We start from the raw sequence: 18,168 nt of genomic DNA, 5'->3' as shown, positions 1-18,168 counted from the left end.
ATAGCCAAACTGGCAAAAACTTTGGTTAAAACACCATGTGAGTGAGGTTTTATGAAGAGAAGTCCGTCTTCTAAACGTTGACAAGTTAATCTGTTATACACTGTCCACGTACCATGTCAAGCACAATTGGTTCAGGGTATTTATTCCAAACAAGTTGCGCTTTTTGACGTTACCGGAAGAGGGGGAATCCATTTGCGGTCATGCTCGGATTTTGGTCGGCTTACAGAATGTGAAACAGATATTGATCGATTAACAAGACCAGGATAAATATCGCCTCGTTTAATATCAATCGCATGAAGTAACTGATCAGCATGAATGCCAAGGTAAAGCATCCCATGTGTATTTGAATTTTAGCAAAGTAAATCGAAGTATCACGATTTTGTTTGGAAAGTGCTGAATCATGTGATCATGAAGATTGGTATTGCGTTCAACTTTATATGACCATATCAACTTTGTCAGGGAGAGAGAGAGAGCAGCTTGGCTTGGATATGACGTCCGAGTCCAGTGTTTTTTTATCACTGTCGGGCAAGCAGGGGTGGAAATAACCCATTGCCCGAAGTCCAGTTTTTTTCTGTATATCACACTGTACCGGTGTCCAGTTGACTTTCCACTTTTAATTATGTTGTTATATTAAAAAATCAACAAGAAAACGGCCGGTATAGAGGATAATGATCAGGGCAAATGATTTTACATGTGCCACTGTACTGGAGAACACTAGCAATTTTAAAGTTACTTCCACCCCTGACACAGTAGATGTAGATACAGTAGATATACTACATTTAATACAAAACAACCCTCAAATTGAAAGACCGTCATGATAAGTGTGTACAGGCAAAACAAACTTGGTGTTTCTCTACCCACATTCATCAAGAATATTGCATGTAAATCCCATGGTATAAAATACATAGCTATCAGTTTACCATGTCCAGCAGCAAGCCGTGAGGGAGTGCCTAACAGTCGTGACATAACCCTGAAGTGTCTGACTTGGGCCCCACATTCTACAGTCTTTTTGAATTTCATGCTGGTCTGTTTACTGGAGACACCTAAATTGTGCTGAGGACAGCTAACATATTTATTAATTACGTTGGGGGTTACAATTCTGAACCTGTTCTCAAGGGTTTGTACAAACTGGAAATGAATACTGACAGAAACTTATTCTTTGACCAGGATGAGTTTCAAAATAAAGTGTTTCACAAAACTGTTTAAAAATCAAATGTCCAATTCTTCGTTGGTTTCCTCCCAATCCAGAGAGCGGATGAGTTGAAGGAGCAGGGCAATGAATGTGTGAAGAAGGACAACTACATGGAGGCCATTATCCACTACACACACGCCATCAAACTGGACCCATTCAATCACCTTGTGTTCAGCAACCGGTCCTTAGCCTTCCTCAAGGTCCAGCAGTACTTCCTGGCTTTAGATGATGCCAAACAGACCATCAAACTACAGCCCAACTGGACAAAGGTTTGGTATAGTCTTGTGTGATATTACTATTTACTGCGTTATAAATAGCTCTTGAATTTGTACTTAACTGAGAAAATGTAATCATTAAATATCCCTGTGATGAAATATATTACATTTAATCACTTTCTGAAATGTGTTGTCTATTCATAGCTTTTAATCATAGGGGCGTGACAGTTTACACTTATAAAAGAGGTACACAAAGTCCAAAAATGCCACTGACAAGTGTCTGACTGTCATTTGTGGAAGCCTTGTGTTGTTGGTTGACTGGGTTAGGTCGTCAGTGTTGTGTGCTTGTGTTAGGTGCCTTTTCCTGGGGACGTAGGTTTGAATCCCAGGCAGAACTTCCGAAGCCCAGAGAACTAGAATTTGTACTTACCCCACCGGTATCTAAGAAAATATAATCCTGACTGTAACATATCACCTTTCAGTCTGGCTGACATTATATCGACCGGAAATATTGTGGACAAATGCTGGCTTTAGGTTCTTGACCAGTGCTTCTTTCTACAAAGTCTTGTATAATCATGGTATTAAACATTTTACAAGACACAGGTCAAAATACAAGCATGCAGACACCTTCTATTGTTTTCTTTGTGTTATGCTCAGGGGTTATTTTATATATTTTTATGAAGACAATGTTGACATCTGTAATATATCTTATTCCTTATCTGCATGACTTGTTTAATATATTTCTGGTCTGACATTTTCTGTTGATTTCAGGGCTACTTCAGGAAAGGGGAGGTTGAGTTTGCAGTAGGACATTACAACGATGCCATTTTGTCCTACAATGTAAGATATGATACAGTCATCTTGATTTTGTTTGTTGATTCTAATGATTCATATGTACAGAGCACTGTTTTATGAATGAAGTGATCTTGTCTGTGTTCAACTTACAGCAGTGCAAGAAATCAAAATGCTACCCCAGTTTTTACATTGACAGTGATGTCATTCCCCATTTGTTATAGTTCCGTGATAAAAATGCCATTATTTTTATGTTAATTTAACTTGAAATACTATTGTGACAATTTGACATATGTATATTGATACATGAAAACTGAAATTGATTATCAGTGGTTATTTGACTACCCTTATAGGGGCGGTGGGGTAGCCCAGTGGTTAAAGCGCTGGCTCGTCACGCCGAAGACCCGGGTTCGAATCCCCACATGGGTACAATTTGTGAAGCTCATTTTTGGTGTCCCCCGCTGTGATGTTGCTGGAATATTGCTAAAAGCGGCGTAAAACCAAATTCAGTCAGTCAATCAGTTGACTACCCTTATGCCTCAGTACTTGTCCGACATGCACAGATGTGGGTTTGAAGAGAGGCGAGTGATCAAACTGGCAGCTATTGTCAGCAAATTGCTTAGGGGGTGGTGGGGTAGCATGATGGTTAAATTCCTGGATACAATGTGTGAACCATTTCTGGTGTGATGTTGCTGGAATATTGCTACTTATACAAATCACTCCAATTGCTTAGAGGGGTGGTCATGATGTCAATACCTGGGTTGTCTGGTTCAGACTTCATTATTTTTCCAAGAATAGTGATGCCTACTAGCGGTTAGAACAATCGAAAAAATACATTATCAGACAATAAAGGTGGATGGCGTAACAATGAATGACATTATCCGTCCCCATTTCTGTGTGCCCAGCGTCAACCATTTTGATGACAATATAAGCGGCGTCACAATGCACATCGCCTCATCCGTAAACTACTCCGTTGCATCCCCGTTTCTTGGTTTGCAGTTGCTTCACGCAGCTAACATCACTGGTGGAGTTTTACGAAGGTGACTCACTAGTTTTCAGCGACACGGGGCCCCATATTCCCAAATACAATCGTGGAATGTCGGCTTGACTATCTCAGCTTCATCTGGATGTACTTATGTTGGTAGTAAAATCACGGTTATATTGCTATACAATCACGGATGTAATTAAAATAATTCATGCAGATATTTTATCGAGCGTAAACCGTCATCAAAGATATTATCATTTGTTTATTCTGACGTTTCTCTTAACGTAGGGGGCCACATGAATAGAACTGCGCCAGTTAGCCTGTGGAGGATTTATGGCCCTTTGTCACCGACACCGTCGTTTGTTTTCTTTAAATTGTCGTAATTATCCTTAGAAAGTATTAAATTTGGCATCTTAGAAAAGAAATACAGTTGTCTACCCCGCTGTATGTTGTAATGGAATATTGCTAAAAGCGGTTAAAACCATACTCACTCCAATTAGTTCAGATCGAAATGTTCATTATTTACAGATTATTTAAACTACTACTTTCATACAGTTAGAATATAGCTGCATGTGTCATTAAACAATGAACAGAAAAACAAATCTGAGACCATCTCAAGAAACATACAGGAGCGTATTTTGTAATAACCTTTCTGCAGTAGTTGATGGTATTTTAGACATTCATCAAATAGAGTACAATGTCATGTCAAGAAGTTCAGGAAATATGAACCCGTGAAGATCCAGGTTAGAATTGATCTTCAGTTACCCATGTTTGGTGACTAACAGGATTGGGTGGTGAGGCTCGCTGACTTGGTAGACACATGTCATCATATCCCTATTGCGAAGATCGATGCTTATGATGTTGATCACTGGATTGTCTGTTCCAGACTCGATTATTTACAGACCGCCGCCATATATCTGGAATATAGAGTTTGGCGTTAAACAAACAGGAAATATGAAACTACACCCTGATAAGCCAGGTTATACTTGTGGGTTTTTCTCCACAGAAAGCCATGGTCCTGGATGCCACTGATGTGAAGGTGAGAGATGCCATCAACAGGACAAGGTCAGCCATGAATAAGGAGAGAAAAGGTACAAGGTCATCATTGGTTGGAAACTAAGTGGTGTCACCAGTGTTCACTAATGGTGTTCTGTCTGACCCAAAGTAAAGGACCCATAGGAAATTGGGTCCTGTAAGGCATTTCAGATGTCTGTCTGACCCATTGAAAATTCAAAGGACCCATCAGGCGGTAGAATGAAAAAGCAGTTAAACAGCAGACTACATTTCAGATTTGACATTTCTTATTATTGGAATTGGCATTCCAAATTATTAACAAATCATATGATTTATAAACAGGAAACAAGCGCACCAAGTTATTATGTCTTTCATATAACAACTTCAGTCAAGTAGTATTTGTGGATTTTTGGTACTACTACATTTTGGTGGATGAGTGAGTGGGTAATTACAGTTTCTGGAAGGGACACCAGAAATGGGTTTCAGACGCACCTACCCGATGAAGGGGAATCAAACCCTGGTTGGCAGAGAAAAGTGGATGCTTCTTAAATACTAAAATGAAGTCTGTACACAGATAAACAAATTTTACTAAATATTTGTATGAGGTTTGACAGTCCATGGTATATTGTTATTCCTATGTCAGCCAAATTGTTAGTTCAAAATGTTGTCTTTGGAAATTACAGTTTCATATTACAGAAGCATACGCCGTCCATATAGTTTTCCTATGTCAGCCAAATATAGTTCAAAATGTTGTCATATGTTTGTCAAAGATTTCTCCGTTATTTTCATATGTTTGTCAAAGATATTTTGTTCATTGTTGTATGACGTTTGTTGTGATGAACTAAAGACTGACCCAGAACATGTGAAGTTAGATATTGAGGACTGATCCATTATCTGTAAAGTGAAATACTGAAAGTGATGTATTGATTGTTCAGCAAATGCCCGTCTGCCGTGGAAGTTTGCAGCTGGTGGTGGAGGAATGGGACTTCTGATTGTGATCGCAGATCAGTACCTCGCTAAAGAACCTTCCATAACTGTGAGTACAACACAAGAAACACATTATTCCTTGGCATTAAATGATTGGCTAATCAAGTAAAGCTTTTTCATGTATTTTTCCATAAACCAAAAGATTCATTAGCCATGGAATTTGGTGGACTAGTTTTTCCAGATTGGTTGACAATAGATTGTTGTGTTATTGTGTTGAACTATGTCAATGATGCCTACTAGTGGTCTACAGATATATAATGATTCAAGAAGTGGTCTGTGAAGTTGTTATTGTGGATTTTTAAGAATTGACTTCAATATGTTTATGCAAGTGTGGAAACATAACTTCTCTACATAAAATCCAGGGTTACTGGATCAGTCCGTGACACAAATAGAGTTGAGGTCAGTTCTTATCTACCAATATGGGTTTTGCCTCATAGAGTGTTTATAGCATGTCAAAACGTAACAAAGACCATTTATTTTGCACCAAATTCCATTTACCAAGTGAATACTTTTAGAGTGTCATTATTTCTACCCCAAACAGTGGATCAGATTACATCAAGGTTTTCATTCTCTACTCCCTTGGGGAATACAGCCCATGCAACCCAGACGGTTATCCATACGATTACCATATCATCCCACAGTGTACCCATTAACTGCTGGGTGAACAGAGACATATTTTGGAGACATCACACATGCCTCAGTTAATTGCAGGATCAAAGCCAGAAAACTCTAAGCTTTGTGCTGCTGAACATGGTCACACATCCCCTCCATTCTCTTTCTCCTTTCACACACACACACACACACACTGAAGAAAATTTTCATTCTCTGACTTTAGTGTGCACATAAAGGTTTATTGGCCTGCATAAGATCAGCAAGTTAAGCTGATGTTGGTTCATTTGGAACCTTGAATACAAGAGTGTGTACCTTGAATCGGAAATGATCTTTCATATGCAGGAATGCCAATGTCCTCAACACAGTTAAGAATTATCATAGCTGTCCACATAAACCATGCAGGATGACAAAAGAAAATGTTTCCTTTCAAGTCTCTTAAATGCGTTTGCGCTTTCACATCTCATGTATCAGGCTCTTCCCCTGCACATTCCATCTCAGAGTCAGGGTCGTCCATTGTGATCTGCAAGGACCCACGAGTCCCCTGAGTTAGTGATGCTGGAGTGGAGTGGTTCATCTGTAGCAACAGGACCATTGTTATTGCTGAGGTTAACCATAGTGACAGATGAGGTTTTCCAAGAAAACTTTGGCTACTGTGGTAGCTTTCTGGTCCTTTGTTGAAATTGACATAGCGTATTTTGTGAAGTGATCCGTGATCACCAGTACATTTTCATAGCCATCTTTGTCTGGTTTGATGGACAGGCAGTCAATGCAGATCAGTTGAAGCGGAACAGAGGGTAAGATGGCTTCTAGTGGCGCAGTTTCTTTCCTGGCCTTCCTTCTGATGCATCTTTCACAGTTTGAACACTAAGCTTGGAAAGAGGTAGCCCTGATTGGCCAGAAGATTCCCTGACAGACAATGGACAAAGTTCTGTTGCTGCCGGGATGTCCAACTTGATCATGAACTCCATGAATTGCCTCCTTGTGATATTGTTTGGGGATAACAAGTGGGTTTTGCTCTGAACCTTTGGCATTGGTGAGCATTCTGTAGAGAATGTCATCTTTAATAACATGTATGTCAGGATAAAGTTTGGATGTCACTGCTTTGTATGGTTCCTTCTTTGATTTGATCACTGCTATGATTTTACAAATTTCTTAGTCCAGTGCTTGCCCTGTTTTCCAATCCACTGACAATTGAACTCAATCAAGGACTGTAGGTAGCTTTACCAAAATGTCAGGAACTGCTTCCTTGGAGATGGAGATGGTGGAGATGGCAACATTTTGAGAAATATGCCATGGACTTCTTTTCTTGCCTGTTCATTTCTTTGGGACTCCTTTGCTTCCTGACTTCTTGCGGATGAAGGTTATTGGACTATTATCTACCGACTGTTGTAAGTGGCGGCGACAATCTTCGAAGTCCTGAGGATGTACTGTCGAGCTCTCTCTCTGAACGGTGATTTGTCAGTCAGCTTAATGGCATGAGTGGCCTGTCTTCCCAATATCATAATTATAAGTTGAAAACACATCTCTCATGGCATGAAGCTTCCTAACAATCCCTGCTTGTCGTCTTCTGGCAAAGTCAGTGTTCAGTTCTTGCTGTTCCGAAGACGGCTCTTCTCTGGACAGTTGTGTACCCATACAGTGAGCAGGTAACATGGCTGCTTCTTCCTTCTTCAGTGTGCCGTTGTACAAAACAACCTTAGCTCTAAGGCTACCTTAAGCCTATGTTAGGGTATGGGAGTTACGGTCACCTTAGCTCTAAGATCGCTTTGTACCACGGCACTTCAGATGGTTATACACCCAGTATAGGTCAGTGATGTCCTGGGGAGGTACAGGTCAGTACTTGCCGAGGAGAGATGGTTATGTCACAAGATGATAAATTGTGGACAAATACTTTTATTCTTGGGAGACATCCTGTGGTAGACATAACAGCATTCATGATTTGAAGACCGTCTCCATACTACTGTTGATGGTTAATACTTTCCTGGGCTGGAATGTTTTGTGCAGTGATGTGCTGGGGAGGAAAAGATTGGAACGTTGACCTTTGATGTCTTGCCGTGTTATACGCCAGATCTCCATAGTTTGTCCTGCTGGTGATACAGTTATCCTTTTCCTCCCAGTTAGTTGGACAGTTCCTAGGCGTCCGGAAACAATGCTGGTGAAGATATGGGCCACGTCACTCTTTATTGGCAGGGTGCATAAAAAGGTCTGATTTCTTCTGCTTCTGGCATTTCTCTGCTATTCTCTTGAATGTTCTGATGCCAACCATAACAGGGATTTCTGAACAGGAGGTATCTGGGAAAACGAAGATGATAGACGTACCTCCTCGTTTGTACCAGCAACTCCTTTAGCAGAGACATAGCAAGTCAAACAAATCCATCATGTAGAAGAGGTTGACCTCCGGCACCATCTACCTTCAATGGAATGTTCTCCAAACTTTCTACTGGCAAATGGGGCAGATATTTGTTACTTGAGAGTGCACGGTTATTGTTTGACCTTGAGTCTTGAGTCACAACCAGGGTCAAGGTGAAGGCCTATGAGGTCATCAGGTGTTTCACTTTGAAGACTGGACTTGATGTCAGATGTTTTCATTATATTCTGTGTTGAAATGAATGTTTGAACATGAACTGATTTGGAGTTAGATTGTGATTCATCGGTACCATTTTGACCCAAACAGACTATAAATAAAACCCTCCTCTGCAGACATTATATTGAAGGGTTGTGTCCAGTAGATGAACTGCTGCAATGTTGCTGATGTGGCTTAAAGAAACTCACTAACTCCAAAATGTGCCATGAATGTCCTCCCACATAACTTTGTTTTTGTTAAGAAATATTGATGATAAAGTTCTACAGTATTTTTGACTATTGAGAAAAATATGCCAGAGGGATACATAATTTTCTGATTTTCAGCTCAGATATTAGTGTACCATATATTACCATAGATAAGCCAAATTTTGAGGACCAAAAATAGCAGTCTGTAGAAGGGGGTCGGCTTATCTATGGGTTACACTTTTATCAAACCTTTTTCCAGCGGGTAAGAAAACAACATCGTATCTCTTCACGTGAAGAAACAAACAAGAGAAGACTACTTTGTCAGTAAAGATGTCAAATTTGCAATTAAACATCACTAGACAAGATTATTTAACTTTTAAGTTCTAATTTGTTGCTAGGCATTGTATTATATGCATGGATGAAGATTGCAGTGTGTATTTGTCTTGTAGCCAGAAATAGCAATCAGCTATGCACACGTTTCCCGGCAATCTACTGGTGATTTAGTTACAACATACGCAATAATATAATGGGATGAATTTAATGCATAAAACTATTATTTAACCCAAAGAAATATATCCTAGCATTGTGTAATTTTAATTACAGGACTGATCTATAAATGTAAAATATACATAACCAACAGAAGAGGTGGGCAAGGATCCTTCATCCTCGCAGTCTTCTCAGTAGTTTGTGTCTGTTGTTTCAGTACCTGGTGCTACAGCTGTTGCTGGTATTGGTGTTCGCAACTCTAGGCTATGTCATTGCCCTCGGATACAGGTATATTCTTGCTTATATCATGCTTAACACACACATCCAGAACAAAAAAGAAGTATCTTCACATTTTCAGATATATATGTGGTATATTGTGACATCTGTTGTCTGAGATATATTTGGTACATACATGTCTGCTGACTAAGTTTTGTGGTTGTGTGATATATATCTGGTTATATGATGTATATCTGTGGTTGTATAATAGAGTGAGTGAGTTTGGTTTTACGCCGCCTTTCGCACTATTCCAGCAATATCATGATGGGGGACACCAGAAATGGGCTTCACTCATTGTGCCCATGTGGGTAATTGAACTTGGGTTTTGGGCGTGACGAGTGAATACTTTGTAAAATGGATATCTGGGGCATTGTCAATGTATTGCAGTCTGAGATACATCTATTGTATCATATATCTGCTTTCTAATGTGTGTCATTGTCTGATATATACATTATAGTTTCACCATAGTGAAAGCATCTGTGGTTCTGCTGTAGAATATGTCAGTTATTCTGTTTCTGTTGGTTGGTTTAGGTTTGTGATGAACTCACAGAAATCCTCGTTACTGGAAGCACCAATAGATTTACTGTCGGGTGAGTATCGGGGATACAAGCTACGAGGAGATGGGGATTTTCAATCCAGAGTCAATTGCTTATGTAGAAATTAGCTTAAATAAGAACTTTAGTTCACTGTGACCTAATGTTCACTTTGGAAATTGTATGACTGACTGACTGACTGAGTTTGGTTTTACGCCGCTTTTAGCAATATTCCAACAACATCACTGCGGGGGACATCAGAAATGGGCTTCACACAATGTACCCATGTGGGGATTCGAACCCGGATTCGAGCCAACACTTTAACCACTAGGCGACCCCATCGCCCCGGAAATTGTATGATACTACACAAGTACAAGTTGTACACTGTAAAAGTACCAGTTGTATACTGTACAAGTACAGGTGGGGCTGGATACACTCAGCATGGGCACCTGGTGTCATCACTGGTTGATAGTGCCAGGTAAACACATCCTTATAAACAAGTTAGGATTGTATAATCAACTCTGCATTCAGTAGAGATTACTTATAAATATGAAAAGTATTTTGTCGTTTTTATGTAAAGATGTATGACACTGTAAGGATGTTGTATGACACTGTTAGGATGTTGTAATACATAAGGATGGTGTATGATGCTAAAGGATGTTGTAATGATATTGTATGGCTGTAGTATTAACACTGTAAGGATGTTGTATGACAATGTAATGACACTGTAAGGATATTGTATGACAATGTAAGGATGTTGTATGACAATGTAATAACACTGTAAGGATATTGTATGACAATGTAATAACACTAAGGATGTATGACAATGTAAGGATGTTGCATGACAATGTAATGACACTGTAAGGATGTTGTATGACAATGTAATAACACTAAGGATATTGTATGACAATGTAATGACACTGTAAGGATGTTGTATGACAATGTAATGACACTGTAAGGATGTTGTATGACAATGTAATGACACTGTAAGGATGTTGTATGACAATGTAATGACACTGTAAGGATGTTGTATGACAATGTAATGACACTGTAAGGATGTTGTATGACAATGTAATGACACTGTAAGGATGTTGCATGACAATGCAATGACACTGTAAGGATGTAGCATGACAATGTAATGACACTGTAAGGATGTTGCATGACAATGTAATGACACTGTAAGGATGTTGGATGACAATGTAATGACACTGTAAGGATGTTGCATGACAATGTAATGGCACTGTAAGGATGTTGCATGACAATGTAATGACACTGTAAGGATGTTGTAATGATATTGTATGGCTGTAGTATTAACACTGTAAGGATGTTGTATGACAATGTAATGACACTGTAAGGATGTTGCATGACAATGTAATGACACTGTAAGGATGTTGCATGACAATGTAATGACACTGTAAGGATGTTGCATGACAATGTAATGACACTGTAAGGATATTGTATGACAATGTAATAACACTGTAAGGATGTTGTAATACATAAGGATGGTGTATGATGTTGTATGGCTGTAGTATTAACACTGTAAGGATGTTGTATGACAATGTAATAACACTGTAAGGATATTGTATAACAATGTAATAACACTGTAAGGATGTTGTATGACACTGTAAGGATGTTGTATGACAATGTAATAACACTAAGGATATTGTATGACAATGTAATGACACTGTAAGGATGTTGTTTTACAATGTAATGACAATGTAAGGATGTTGTTTTACAATGTAATGACACTGTAAGGATGTTGTATGACAATGTAATGATACTGTAAGGATGTTGTATGACAATGTAATGACACTGTAAGGATGTTGCATGACAATGTAATGACACTGTAAGGATGTTGTAATGATATTGTATGGCTGTAGTATTAACACTGTAAGGATGTTGTATGACAATGTAATGACACTGTAAGGATGTTGTATGACAATGTTATGACACTGTAAGGATGTTGCATGACAATGTAATGACACTAAGGATGTTGCATGACAATGTAATAACACTGTAAGGATATTGTATGACAATGTAATGACACTGTAAGGATGTTGTAATACATAAGGATGGTGTATGATGCTAAAGGATGTTGTAATGATGTTGTATGGCTGTAGTATTAACACTGTAAGGATGTTGTATGACAATGTAATAACACTGTAAGGATGTTGTATGACAATGTAATGACACTGTAAGGATGTTGTATGACAATGTAATAACACTGTAAGGATGTTGTATGACAATGTAATAACACTGTAAGGATATTGTATGACAATGTAATAACACTGTAAGGATGTTGTATGACACTGTAAGGATGTTGTATGACAATGTAATAACATTAAGGATATTGTATGACAATGTAATGACACTGTAAGGATGTTGTTTTACAATTGTAATGACACTGTAAGGATGTTGTATGACAATGTAATGACACTGTAAGGATGTTGTATGACAATGTAATGACACTGTAAGGATGTTGCATGACAATGTAATGACACTGTAAGGATGTTGCATGACAATGTAATGACACTGTAAGGATGTTGCATGACAATGTAATGACACTGTAAGGATGTTGCATGACAATGTAATGACACTGTAAGGATGTTGCGTGACAATGTAATGACACTGTAAGGATGTTGTAATGATATTGTATGGCTGTAGTATTAACACTGTAAGGATGTTGTATGACAATGTAATGACACTGTAAGGATGTTGCATGACAATGTAATGACACTGTAAGGATGTTGCATGACAATGTAATGACACTGTAAGGATGTTGCATAACAATCTAATGACACTGTAAGGGTGTTGCATGACAATGTAATGACACTGTAAGGATGTTGCATGACAATGTAATGACACTGTAAGGATGTTGCATGACAATGTAAGGATGTTGTAATGATATTGTATGGCTGTAGTATTAACACTGTAAGGATGATGTATGACAATGTAATGACACTGTAAGGATGTTGTATGACAATGTAATGACACTGTAAGGATGTTGTATGACAATGTAATGACACTGTAAGGATGTTGCATGACAATGTAATGACACTGTAAGGATGTTGCATGACAATGTAATGACACTGTAAGGATGTTGCATGACAATGTAATGACACTGTAAGGATGTTGCATGACAATGCAATGACACTGTAAGGATGTTGTATGACAATGTAATGACACTGTAAGGATGTTGCATGACAATGTAATGACACTGTAAGGATGTTGCATGACAATGTAATGACACTGTAAGGATGTTGCATGACAAGGCAATGACATTATAATGCCATGTTTTCCATCTCACAGAGATGGAGGGCAAGCCATCAGGCCAGACAAATCCTGAAGAATCCTCCCAAGAAGTGCCAGAATCAGGAAAACGCCACCGTAAGGGCGGCACTGGAGCAGCCAGACAGAGATACAAGCAGGGCAAGACTTGATGACCAGATGACCATCACTACATTGCTATATATATACACTGTACATATGTCATACAGTCATCAAAGGTTAAAACACACCTCACAACTTAGGCATTTATAAGTTAGAGCAGTAAGGAAAGATAACAATATGGATGAAAAGAATATAAAGAAGTTATCCATCCCAATATTGTTATCCTTTCTCATCAGGACGTCAAGAGAAAGATAAGATGACATTTAACATAATTAAACAAGATTTGTTGGTCACCCGTCCATCCATCTTGTTTGGTTTGGTGATCATGATTCCATACTATCCAAGATAGTTCCTGGAACTGGTTCAGACATTAACCAGGTTAATATATAACCAAACTAGGCTGTTGTCAGTCAAGATGGCTCAGTTGTAACCTCAACTGGACCCCTTTGTGTTCAGCAGGTCAGTTTGTGACCAGTAATTATGATATGTTCATACCATTATCAACACTTGACATGGCCTCTTTACTCCTTTCAAAGGTCAAATTTGTTCTCACGTCACAGATTAACAAAATGGTACATGGCTGACTTTGTGAATATAATTTGAAATCCCAAGGAATCCTAATTAAGGGTTGAGTGATGGATAACCTGATTAAATCAGTCACCAAGGCTGGTTGCTATGGCAGCTGTGATACTTTTCAAACTTGAAACAATAAGTTATAGTATTTCTAACATTTCTCATTCACTTGACTTTTCACCATGATATATTTTGGATTACTCTTTCTCAGTAAAGTATTGATTCTCGTCCTTTTGTTAGGCAGAACCATCTGGTATTCGAAACCACACTGTCAGTCAGGTAGCTAATCACCATCACACAAAGTCGGCCATCTAACCCACTCAGCCATCTTACATCCACAAGAAAATGGACGTTGGACAACTGGTACTTTACTGAAAAAGTGTAATCACATAATAACATATGTTGCATTTGACCACCTTGTAAATGGCATTGTGTATTCATTTACGTTTTAGGTCAGACATTCTACTATGTCAATATAGCCACTATTCTTAAGACCTAGTCTATTCAAATTACTTTTTGACTAAAAAACTCAGCAAATCAGAGTCCACATTATATAATTATATTCTACTAAAAAATGATGTTAAGATCCAAGTTCGGGCTAGTATGTGTTTGGAACACACTGCATTATGAAGTATCTGACAAATGAATGGACAATGCCTGTATTGTGATTCCATCAACCATCTGGTGGTACCAACTGAGAAGCTGTGGTTATTGTTAATGAAAATTGATAACAAAATACAATTTCGAGAAATATGTGGAAAGGTTTAATCAATTTTCAGTGTATGCAAGGTGGGGGGCTTAATACTTAATAATTTGTATATTAATCATAGATGACCAGTCGTTGTGAGTAGTGGGACATTTATTGACATATTGAGTTGACCAGAGTATATATGACCTTAAATAATTAAGATATATCTGAACCAAATTTTGTAAATTTCAAATGCAAAAGATGTTCAATTATATTGATATGTCTAATAAGATCAGCCTTTTTAAGAGTTTCTAAGACAGGTGCTATGCACTTGATTTCAATGAAATGTGAGAGTAGGGTTCATGTTAGTGTTTGCAATAGTGTCACATTATGGCAGAAGACAAAGGGCTCCTCACACTGCACCCATGCGGTATTCAAACTCAGGTTGTCGGTGAGACAAGTGGGTGCTTTAACCACACTACCACAGGCCCTCGTGTCTTTGCGAAGATTAAAGATGTTAAGAAAACATAACACATTTGAGATGACCCCCGACTCGAAATACCCGACAGTATACATTTAGCCGAGAGCCGCGATGCGGTCCTATACAGTCAAGAAATGCCACACCCCCCGTTTTGTGCGGACATACGTCATCCATTTGTGTCAAGATCATTTAGTTGAGGATCAAAATCGGATTTTAAACGACTTACAGAAATAACAATGAAGAATTGGTAGGTGTCATGAGTGGTGATCGATAGGCCAATCATCCGTGATTATGTTTACATGAAGTTTTAATCGACTACATGCGATGGTAGCATAGCGATTGGCAAAGCAGGCAGGTAGGGTACACCGAAGTGTCCGGCCTTGTCATAATGTATTGTACTGTGTAGCATTTCAAGTCGGGGGTCATGTCAAAAAAATATTTTTTTAAATCTTTAATCTTCGCAAAGACACGAGGGCCTGTGAACACCACCCCCTTAATATGGAATGAAAATACAGAACCCTCTGCTGTATAGATGTTTGAAAAGGTTACCGACATATTCCTACTTCCTAAAATACAGTTTGAAATGCCTGTGGTGATTTCATTGATGCAAACAACAAAGAGATTAGTTTCTGAAGTGGGTGTACAGCACATGCTGTAGGTTACATACCAACCACCATGCAGGTCAGTTTGTAGCAAGCCCATCCACTGTTGCTGTAGGTTACATACCAACCACCATGCAGGTCAGTTTGTAGCAAGCCCATCCACTGTTGCTGTAGGTTACATACCAACCACAATGCAGGTCAGTTTGTAGCAAGCCCATCCACTGTTACTGGTTGAGAACCTGCCGTCATTCTTCATCAGCAGTTTCTCTCTTCATCATGCACAGCTTCTCTCTTCATCATGCATTGTTTCTCAAACTAACCTTTTGTACCTGGACTCCTTGGATGAAAGAAAGCTTTTTTTCCAAAGTGATAAATATCCCATGTTAGTGCTTACTACTGCTACACATGAAGCAGCAGGAAGCAGCATTTGAATGAGATCTTGGTTAGGTCTGTTGCGGTGTGTACTGTTTTCTAACTTTCAATTGTTCTCTAGTACATGTATATATTCATTATCGGGATCGTCTCATATAATTTAGTCAGGTTATGATGAAATGTAAACACAATTTACAATACAAAGTAAGTCTGGGCTAGTACAAGCAGCCGCACATACACATACACATGCATGCACGTCGTCATATGAGCGAAATATTCTCAAGTACGACGTTAAACCCAATTTCACCTCACCTCACCTCACCCCTAACACTGCAAACATCGATGGGCATAAAATATCACCTTAAAATATCTTGCAATCTCGTTAAAATTTGTTTGTATTGCTCGCTGTGACGATTTGAGAAGATATGTGTGTAGTGGTAAGGTGTGCAAAGATTTGATGAGACTGTCAACAAGACTGGACAAAATGTTTCTCTTCTGATACAAAATCTACTCCAGGCTGGTCTCGCCACCAGTGTGTCTCACAATGTCCGAGCTGACCAGTGGACTACAAGGAGCAGTGTGACTACAAATTGCTAGTTGTGAAAGGTTTGATGAAGAAAGAGAATTTTAAGAGTGTATGTGAATGTGATTAAAGAATTTAATTATTTTTAAGTGTCTTGTCAATTATATCTTGCTACATCGATCCGTGAAAATCCGGGTTAGAATTGATCTTCAGTAACCCATGCTTGTCATAAGTGCCAACTAACAGGATTGGGTAGTCAGGCTCGTTGACTTGGTTGACACATATTGTATCCCAACATGCGTAGATCGATGCTCATGCTGTTAATCACTGGAATATCTGGCCCAAACTTGATTATTTACAGACCGCCTCCATATAGCTGGAATATTGCTGAGTGTGGTGTAAAACTAAACTCACTCTTGCTACATCAATTATATCTGCACTTACACCTCTCATTCAGTTCGAGGAAGATACCTCTATACAAAAGAGTGAGTGAGTGAGTATGGTTTTACGCCGTTTTTAGCAATATTCCAGCAATATCACGGCAGGGGACACCACAAATGGGCTTCCCACATTGTGCCCATGTGACGCTTTAACCACTAGGCTACCCCACCGCCCCCTACACAAAAGAAGACTAATGGGATCGGATGGTCAGGCTCTCGGACTTTGTTGATGCATGTCATCATATCCCATTTGCATCAACTGTTGCTCATGATGTCAATCACTGGATCTTCTGCCCCAGACATGGATATTTACAGACTGCCTTCTTGTATGACTGGAATATTGCTGAGTGAGGCATTAAATGACAAACACACATTAACAGGTTGATCAATGTCAATCACTGGATCTTGCTGGAGATATTGATATCAGTCTGGCATTATATTAAACAAACACAAATGACATCAGGTTGTTGATATATTCATGATGTCAGTCACTGGATTATCAGGTCCAGACTCGATTATTTATGACCACCAACACATTGCTGGAATACTGGTGAGTGTGGCATTACCCTACAAACAAATCATACTCCCTTCCAGTTTGTTGAATAATCAAGCGGTACTCAACCATAACATCATCCACACCTGAAGAAGTAACATGGTAACCATAACATCATCCACACCTGAAGAAGTAACATGGTGACCATAACATCATCCACACCTGAAGAAGTAACATGGTGACCATAACATCATCCACACCTGAAGAAGTAACATGGTAACCATAACATCATCCACACCTGAAGAAGTAACATGGTGACCATAACATCATCATCCACACCTGAAGAAGTAACATGGTAACCATAACATCATCCACCTGAAGAAGTAACATGGTGACCATAACATCATCCACACCTGAAGAAGTAACATGGTGACCATAACATCATCCACACCTGAAGAAGTAACATGGTGACCATAACATCATCCACACCTGAAGAAGTAACATGGTGACCATAACATCATCCACACCTGAAGAAGTAACATGGTGACCATAACATCATCCACACCTGAAGAAGTAACATGGTAACCATAACATCATCCACACCTGAAGAAGTAACATGGTGACCATAACATCATCCACACCTGAAGAAGTAACATGGTGACCATAACATCATCCACACCTGAAGAAGTAACATGGTAACATCATCCACCTGAATAACATCATCCACACCTGAAGAAGTAACATG

General features: G+C 39.0%; 1 protein-coding gene across 3 annotated transcripts; it reads left to right on the top strand.

Moving 5' to 3' along the window:
- Positions 1–26: 26 nt before the first annotated feature.
- LOC124259765 (hsp70-Hsp90 organizing protein 1-like) lies at positions 27–16,634 on the top strand. 3 transcript variants are annotated; one of them, XR_006893913.1, is made up of 9 exons: positions 27–323; positions 1,249–1,461; positions 2,179–2,247; positions 4,191–4,275; positions 5,134–5,234; positions 9,270–9,340; positions 9,860–9,918; positions 13,171–15,651; positions 15,770–16,634. XR_006893913.1 is itself a non-coding variant. In XM_046693967.1 (8 exons), exons 1-8 carry the CDS (start codon positions 312–314, stop codon positions 13,299–13,301), a joined length of 741 nt encoding a protein of 246 aa, XP_046549923.1. In that variant the 5' UTR covers positions 27–311; the 3' UTR covers positions 13,302–16,634. The 3 variants fall into 3 exon arrangements, 1 of the variants encoding a protein (XP_046549923.1); XR_006893912.1 differs by having other exon boundaries at positions 15,711–16,634; XM_046693967.1 differs by having other exon boundaries at positions 13,171–16,634.
- The last annotated feature ends 1,534 nt before the right edge of the window (positions 16,635–18,168 follow it).

This window comes from Haliotis rubra, unplaced genomic scaffold, assembly GCF_003918875.1.
Source record: "Haliotis rubra isolate DU_JTF1 unplaced genomic scaffold, ASM391887v1 Scf735, whole genome shotgun sequence".
Classification (NCBI taxonomy): Eukaryota; Metazoa; Mollusca; class Gastropoda; order Lepetellida; family Haliotidae; genus Haliotis; species Haliotis rubra.
The sequence above is the reverse complement of the archived record's forward strand: the minus strand, read 5'-3'. Positions and strand labels throughout refer to the sequence as shown.

Coding starts and splice junctions, on each gene's coding strand:
- LOC124259765 (XM_046693967.1), top strand. Junction 1,462..2,178: donor TACAGCCCAACTGGACAAAG/GTTTGGTATAGT, acceptor TGTTGATTTCAG/GGCTACTTCAGGAAAGGGGA. Junction 4,276..5,133: donor CATGAATAAGGAGAGAAAAG/GTACAAGGTCAT, acceptor TTGATTGTTCAG/CAAATGCCCGTCTGCCGTGG.